The sequence below is a fragment of the Crocodylus porosus genome, unplaced genomic scaffold (assembly GCF_001723895.1).
Source record: "Crocodylus porosus isolate Cpor-Errol unplaced genomic scaffold, CroPor_comp1, whole genome shotgun sequence".
In the NCBI taxonomy this organism is placed as follows: domain Eukaryota; kingdom Metazoa; phylum Chordata; order Crocodylia; family Crocodylidae; genus Crocodylus; species Crocodylus porosus.
In genome coordinates, this window is record NW_017728886.1 from 86,993,286 (window position 1) to 87,002,084 (window position 8,799).

Here is an 8,799-nt window from a genome sequence, read left to right on the forward strand (position 1 = left end):
AGCAGCAGGAGCAGCGGCAGGAGCTGCCTCCCCCCACCCCTTGGACGAGCCATGGCTCCGTCCCACATCCCCCGCGGTCGGACAGCACCTACCCCAGGCCCAGCCCCACTCCCTCCCTCCCTCACTGTGGGGGGGCGTTGATCTGCCCCCCACCCATGCCCCTTCCCTCCCCTCTCTCCTTTCACCATAACAGACTTACCAGCTGCATGCAGCTATAATCAGAAATCGGATCAGTATTGGCTGATATGCCTCCTTAAAAATTGGCTATCAGTATGGGCCCCCAAAAATTTTATCGGTGCACCACTACTACCCAGCTAATTAGCCTACTGTGTAGTAAACATCTTGTGTAGAAGCGCCCACTGATACTTTGGTGATAAAGACAGAAAAGCTTGCTACATTTTTACATTCTCTCCTCTCACACTTTACCATTTTTGATACTGAACGCCATATTTCTCTCTTTACTTTACTGAATAATCCCCAAAACATTTTGGGTGGTTTTGAACAGTAATCTTCTGCCTGCAACCCCTGCAGCTGCACATACAGTCACATTCAAATCACTATTCAGATTTTCAAACATTGCTAACTCCAAATTTCTACAGGCAACAGAGTCTTTGAAGGTTTTTACTTGTCTCAGCGCACAATGGGGAAGGGAGGGGGAGGGGGGAAAAGACACACCCACCCACCAGACCTCACATTTTTCTTTTCTTGAAGTCCCCAGTAAATTGATTTGTACCACAGCCAATGCTGATATAAGGTTTTTCTTCTTCAATATACCAGCTATCACTAGAAACATTTTAAATGATTAGGCAAAAAATTGGATTATGTACCACAGAAACAATGTTCTGACTGTGTTACCTAACAAGCTTTACTTTTTCACTCCTGTTCCTATGATTTACCATATTCAAACACAGTGGCACTGAATGGTCCAAGCTATAAATCCACTCCGCCACCAAATCAACGATAACAAAGGGATGGGCCATATATGCACAAACCAAGCTTTGTTCCAGCAAACACTGGAGACATTTTCCCTATTAATCTCTGTTCTATTAGCACCTTAACTTCTGTGTTTGCTTTTATCAGTGATATAATAAACATTAATTCCATTGGTTACCCCCACTCCTAAAAGTGGACAGGTTAGCTGGAGTAGTGTCCTCTCCACATACCATAGATTGCCATTTTTATTGGTTTATTTATTATAGTTTACCTTTAGATATTGTAATGACTTACAGTTTAATTAAAATACTTATTCAGGGTTCCTTCTGAAGTGAGGTTAAATTATTTTGCACTGCTTCTCTATATAATGATTGCTCTCTTCGAGAAGAACACAATGCCACAGTTTGCTGCAACTGCTGGCTTCCTTCTCAAACATATGGGAATTGCAAAGTGCCCCAAACATAACATATTCACACATTTACTATGATTAAGAGTCTACTTAAACTGCAGTAAGACTAAAACAACTTCTGCGGTTGGTCGCAGTACAAATAGCAAATTCCACAGATATTTCCTGGACGTGCTCCAGCAGCCCCACCCCTCAGTGCTGACTGGCAGAAACATATACTATACTCAGCAGAAAGTAAATTATATGTAGCACTGTACAAAAAGTTTAGGAATACTAATTTATGTTTAATAAAAAACAATCCATTATAGATGTTAAACACTAGCATACAGCATCTACCAGCAGTTGCAGCTGACATCCTCTGCGATGCGAAGACTTGTCCATGCACTGAAATGGTACACTCAGAAAATGCACCTTATTTAAATCAAAAATACGAACAGCATTAAAAAAGTAGGCAGTGGGTTATTTAAATTGAAGTGGAAGTGACTGATCATACTTGTGGTACTGATTTAACTTTGCAGCTATTGCTTGGAACAGTTCTTGTTTGTGCTGGTTTTCAGCTGAACAGTCTGAAAGCTATTGTGATGTCGTATCTTCAGCCCAATTGATCAAATCCATCAGTTTGCTGCGTGCTTTGTGAATCAAAACCTGCTGACTCTCAAACCATGCTAGAAGCTCCACGAACTGGACTGCATTTTGTCAGCCACAAATTTAACTTGATTTTCAATGTTATCCTGTTTTAAGAGATCACGTAGTTTAAGCAAGCACTGTGTGCAGGGTGTGATTTCAAGCTCACTGCACGCAAACTGCTGGTAGTACTTAATATTCTTTGCATGGTAATGAACTGCATTAAACCACAAATTCCTTCTTGTAAGCACTAGTTCTGGTAGAAGTGAAACAGTTGCAATTAGGTCTCTGTTTCAATTAGTCATGGACTCTCTTTCTGCTTGAACGATGTTTAAATGTTTTTTTAAAGAGAAAACCAGTGTATCCATATGGGGAAAACGTGCACCGGATATCACTTCCTAAAAAAAGAATCATGCGTTGCACGTAACATGAATTGTGCTGGACCATCATTCCATGAAGCACATCAGAGAAAATTTTCCACATTTACACTGCATTATTAGAGAGAAATGCTGAGACCTTGTTAAATTCTACGCCATCACTTACAACAGCCTTCATTACAGCTTGTGCTGCAGTTAAAAAAATTTACAGACATGAACTGAACCAGCTCTGTTTGAAAAGCAGACAGGTTGTGGTCTTTCTAGCTCCCAGGTACAAATAAAATGTGGAGAACATAATTATCCTGTGCATCTGTTGCTTCATATGCTATAACTGAAATGAAATATTATTCTGCCAGTGCTGATTTTGTAGACTGAACATGCAAAGCAATTACTTCTAGCAGATAACACTGGCAAAGTTGGTTTACATATGGAAAATTGACAGCATTTGGTACACGCTTGTTGAAGTACTCCCTTAGTTTTGGGTTACCAGTTTTTTCCAAAAGTATGCTGACAGCAATGAATGCCTCCACTAGCTCAAATGTAACTTCTCTTCCTGTTAAACTGCTCTCAGTGCTTCTTTTAAACATAGAGGACATTGTCATTTGCTTTTTGTTTTGACCTTTAGCCTCTACAGAAGCCTTTCACTTTATATGCAATTAAGACTCTAAATGGTGATCAATGGTGTTTCTCCCCCACCAGCACGTACAGTTATATTGCAAGAGGAACAAAACAATTTACCAGCACCTGAATGTGAAGTTCCTATAGGGAACTGTGCTACGCAATCCTGAGCTGAAATGTACTTAGCTTTTAAAATTTATTTTCAATCATCTTCAAACTACTGTATTTAACTTCTTAAAAGATGGCGCTAAATAAACATTTCACACTGTCTTCCTGACTGGAGCCTTCCTTTAGTCTATGTCACTACAAGCAGATAGTAACTCTCAATCATGTGATCTATGACTGTAGTGATATTGTTACATAATTTTAGATGCAAGTCAGTTGTCTTGGTATTGCAGTAAGCACTGGCACGTTCTAAAACTGTTTTATATGAATAATATACATTTTATTTTTTTAGGTTGATTTTGCGAGATCTGTGGAACCACAATTTAAGCAGTAGACTAGTTATGATGTCCACCGGTTGGAGTTTTACAGAGTCCAAAGACAGGCTTTTATTCTAGCTCCTATTTATAGCTCTATCAGTCAGGCAGCTACAGTAGACTGTAGGTCCCTTAGCACTATATGAAAGAAAATCTCTAAATACCTTAAATACCAGGAAAGAGCACTTCAAATGTAGAAAAGCAACTGCAAGTTGTTTGTCTATCCCACTAGCCTTCTGAATGATTAAACAGTATCCTTCTTCAGGAACTTTACACTACCAGGGTTCTTTATTACATCTCCCACCACCCAGAATACAAGCTATTATTTTGGGGTGGATATGGCCCATGGAGCCATCTCACTCAGCACACTGAGCTTCCCATGACTCCAAAAATTTGGTAGTTAGGGAGCAGTGGCTGCATTAACTGCTGCACTACTTGCCCTTCAATGGCATTTCCAAACCTCTGGGGAATTCTGCAGGCCAGATGGCACAGTTAAACTACTGTTTAAGCATGGGGAGACCTACATCCCAGTTGCTAATCACTGCATGTGTATTTTACATTAAATAGTGATTTGGTAAGATACAGACAGAACCCTTAGTGAAGGGATCAAAACCTAAGTCAATGCTCTAACGCAGGGGTGGGCAAAATATGGCATGCAGGCCAAATCTAGCTCGCCAACTGACTGGATCCGGAGCCCCGGTGGCGCTCCATATCAGGCTGATCCCCACCTGATCCTGCCAAGGCAGTCATGGTTCCACCTGCACCCACCAACCCAGCAGTGGCCGCACGCCCCCTGCCCACCCCACAGCAGGAGGCTCCCAAGGGAAAGGCAGCAGAGCTGAGTGCCTCAAGTAGGGGCGGTGCTAGGGAAGAGTTGGGAGCGGGGGGGGCCTACAGCCACCACAGAATCTGCCTTAGCACCTCCCCCCAGCCACACCTCAGTGCTGTGGCCCGCCTGCCCCACACACTCAGCCTGCCCTGTTCCTCCCCTCCTGCACACCCCTTGGCCAAGCTGCCTGTGGTTCTGTCCTGCTTCCGGGGTCCCATTCACCGTCCTGGCCCACTCCCTCCCTCACCATGGGCACTGCGATCTGCCCCCCATGCCCCTTCCCTCCTCAGAGACTTACTGGCTCTCCAAGCTGCCCAACTGTATTCCTATAAATCAGTTTTCAGACTGGTATCAATTGATATGGCTGGTTAATAATCAACTATCTGTATCGGCCAAGAAAATCTTTATTGGTGTACCCCTAACCCGGTACCTGAAGCAGTTCTAGTCACAAGCACAGACAACATATTGGACATCTACGAAACTGCTAGCAAAAAATGGTGATGCCTACAGGGCAGTTTTGAGACTCTAAGCACCTAAGTGGAATTTACAGGCCTCTAGCAGATCCTCAGACGTGCCTCAATGTTATCTGACATTTTCTGGCTAGTGACACTCCAATAAAAACATGCAACAACACTTAATTAGCATACACCAGGACAAAAAATATTTGCATCGTGTCAAGGCAAATATGAACCACATTAAAAACATCTTATGCAGCAGTTCTTCCACTGGAGCTTAGTTTTCCAGTCTTAAGAAACATGAAGATATTTTTACTGAGTTCTGAAGAAAAAGCAGTATTTGAACTATTAGATTGGAATGCCGTTTTTCATCAGTATTGTCTGGCTTATTATCCCCAGCAAAACACTTTCTACAACATATGGTGCAAGCTATTTATAGCTAAAATTAGTGACAGTTTTAAGGATACCATCTTGCAGTAACTGGAGATCAACTAAACAAAATTTATCTTCTACTTTTTCCCAAGTAACAGAATTTGCAGTTCTTAAAATTTAAGCACAGCAGCCCCATCCTGTTCCAGGATGAGAAATAAAAGTCATTTCAGAGTGACTGTTTATGTAAATAAGTACATCATCTAATTCATGTTTTGTCCACATGTTCCCAAATTCTTCATTCATGCTCCAAAAAGCAAACTAAAATTGGAGGGAAAAAACTGCATTAACATGAATTATGGCAGTTAGCAGCCATTTGTAAATAACGCTACATTACAAGAAATGAGAAATAACAAATCTGGGTTCCTTTATGAATTTCAGAACTCACCTTTTCCACTCATACCAATACTCATATAACAGGTAAGTAGTATACACACTGCTTCATAATATGAATCTAAAATCTGCCAACCCTTGAAAAACTGGGCTGGCTTTTCAAGAATTTTTTTCAAATAAACTTACCCCTTGGGAAAGCTGTTACTCAATTCTTCACCAATTTAAATAGATTTAAGAAATATTAGCCACTAATCCAGACAAATAAACCAACTTAATCTTCACCTAAATTTGTTTAGCTTACTCAGCTATTTACTAATGTAGAATTAATTAATTTTAGTCCTGACTGAACCAATGTAAGTACACTTACATTAGAAGCTTGCACTAATGATCTAATTAGACGTTTCTAGATAAACAGGCATAACTGTTTTAATATAGATAAGGTCTCAGAGTCCTGTTCTCATTTGTCTGTGCCATCCCTAGGGTAACTGCTTGGTTAGCTTTTCATCATTTAGCAACATGCAACAATACCCAAAATTAAATCATGGATTAAAATCAAGACACAGGCAAACTCATGAGTTTGATGCCCAAACTCGCATTTATTATTTTGATATTTTTCTAATTTTCTGAATGAATTTTCTTAATATATAGTACACCCAGAGAGAGCACACCGCTATACCTACCATTAATAAGTATACTGACTGCTTATGCAGTAGTGATCTACATCCCTAGTGGCCCAACCCAACCCTGCTGCTGGTCCCCCACCACCGAATCTCCAGACCCACAGAGCCCTGCAGGCCAAACGACAAGGTTCCACAGGATGTAGGTTGAGCCCTACTGACCTATACAGATGCATAGAAAACTAATTTACAGGAGTTATCCAAGACATTTTGAAAAGATTAAATCAAATCAGTAGACTTCTTCCATCCATTACTAACTAAACTGTCGCACACATTCTTAGTATTTGTAAACTAATGCACTCCTTTTTGCTGCCATTTTAATAAAAAAATTCTAAATACTATATTTCTTCAGTGACCAGAGAAGTTCAAATGACAAAATGGTATCACAGGGTTATTTTAAAAACAGTTTTCCTACAAGTGCAATAAATCTGATAATCTTGAAAAAAAACCTAATGTCCAACTTTTATGCTCACTACAAGACCTGGAAGTGTTTGATTGGAAACAAGTTTGCCAGTTTTACCCAACTTACAGAAGCCCCCTAATATAAGGCCCCCAGTATATCTTTCCTTCCCAGAGCAGGGGGGCTGGACCCAATCATCTCATGAGGTCCCTTCCAGCCCTAAACTTCTGTGAATCTATGCTTACACTTTATTAGAGCATGATAAACGAACTGCCATCTAAAAATCTTTAATTTATGTTCAACTACAATTAAAACTAAAATATGTAGTAAAGACGACTTCAGCTGACACTTCTATTTGTTACTGTGTGTGAAATACAAGCTTCTCTCATAAAAATAAAATGAAATTAAAATCAATAAATTAGCACTGCCTCCATCTTCTTCAAAACAGCAGTTTGTCTGCCAGATTTATGTCTCTTGGTAACCAGAGACCTACTGAAAAAGAATGTATTGCACAACAAGAGTGTTTACCAGGGAAGTTGAAATTAATTTCTCATCCCTTGAAAGCAACATGATGCAATATATGTTAAAGTTTTCTTGTACTGTTACACATCATAGCTCTTTCCTTAAACACTGATTTCAGTTCTCTGACCAAGTGAAATCAGAAGAGTCTTATATTGCTCCAACTGGGCAATATAAGTATAAATACTTTTAAAAAGTGTATTCTGGTAAAAAACCTGTAGTCAATTGAAGACATTTGTTCATTTTGTTTAAAGAAGATACGCTCTTTCAATACAGTATTATCAAACATCTAAAAGCACATCTGGCCTCAAGCTGAATTTTCTATTCTAACATCTCAACTTTGTTTGATCAGTTAAAGCAAAGCAGTATGTATCTATGCAAGTGATCTGCTCCTGTGATTAAAATGTACATAAAAGTTCCCCCCTTCAGTACTAATTTCTTCTTCAAAATGTAGGAGTGTTGTTTTTTTTTCAGAACAGAAAAATGCTATTTTACCACTAAGGAAAAGACTTCTTTTGGAAAAATCAGCCAAAGCTCACAGGTTATTATTAAACAGGTTGTGTGTCAGGCACCTGCAAGACAAAGCAGCAGGCAGAATTACAAGCAGGTCTCTCCCACTGTATTGGGTGCTATTCACAGATAAGATAAAGGTAGCCTCTGCCCCAGAGAACTTTCACCTTACCCTCCATTTGCCAAAGAAAAATGGCAGTGGCACGCTCTGCACGGCAAATGCACGCAATAAACCTGCTTGCTGAATGCTAAGAACAAACTATAACCTCTTTCGATCTTGTCTCCTTTCCCTTAGCTTCACCTGCACGTTATGGTTCTTACAACGTGCAAACTTGGCCTTTAACTGAAAGCAGAGCAGATGTGCCCACCATTGTGACTAATCGAACTAGACCTCTGCAGACACAGGTGACAGACACAGCAGCACAAGTTTTTGTGGGCTGATGCTTGCTTCCTCTGAGGCATTTAACTGAACACTCCAAAGGGAAAGAACTCGGACCTCACGACTGAGCTTCTCCAAAGATGACAAACAGACAGGAGCCTGGGGGACAAGGCATTAGTATGACTAGCCGCCGCCCGCCTTACCTGACATGGTATTATTTGCAAGAACATAGAGCACCACAAGGGCCTTGGATGTTCCTGAACACACACATACACCCTCCACTGACAGCACTGTCACTCAACCAACTGGGGCCTGACCCTCCAACAGGCAGGTCCTGCCAGCTCCTGCACCCAGTACCTGCCCTGGAATCTCCCACCTCCAACACCCCCAGCCACTCCCTGCCCCACCTTCCAGCCAAAACCAGCTACAACCCGGCTGTGGAGTCATCCAAGTCCCAAGTAGGTAGGCTGGTTTTAAAGCCGGGAGAGTCGTTTTTAGCAGTGGCCCCCCGCTACCTTTATGGGGCCATTCGCCTGTCAACCACGCAATGTATATACCGTCTGCCGGGCGGTGCCCCCGGGCCCAGCACCCCCCCCCGCGGCCGCTCACCGGCTGGCTGGGGTAGACGGCGGCGAGGTGGGACTTGAGCCGGGCCACAGTCCAGTGCAGGAAGCAGCGCACGGTCTGGTCCGTGTACTTCTGGTTGGGCGCCTTGATGACAAGGGTCACCGGCTGCTCCATGGCGCTCGGACCCTCAGCGGCCGCGACCAGGCTGCGCGGGGAGGCTGCAGGCACCCATCTCGGCCGTGCCGCGCCCTGCCGCGCGGGGGG

General features: G+C 42.1%; 1 protein-coding gene across 2 annotated transcripts in view; it reads right to left on the minus strand.

Moving 5' to 3' along the window:
- Positions 1-8,793, minus strand: part of HERPUD2 (HERPUD family member 2) — a 34,657-nt gene extending 25,864 nt beyond the window's left edge. For both annotated transcript variants that reach the window (XM_019538567.1, XM_019538559.1), the window contains exon 1: positions 8,578-8,793. In XM_019538567.1, the coding sequence (XP_019394112.1) occupies positions 8,578-8,709 (132 nt within the window). In that variant the 5' untranslated portion in view covers positions 8,710-8,793. The remainder of the gene's footprint in view (positions 1-8,577) is intronic.
- Positions 8,794-8,799: the final 6 nt, after the last annotated feature.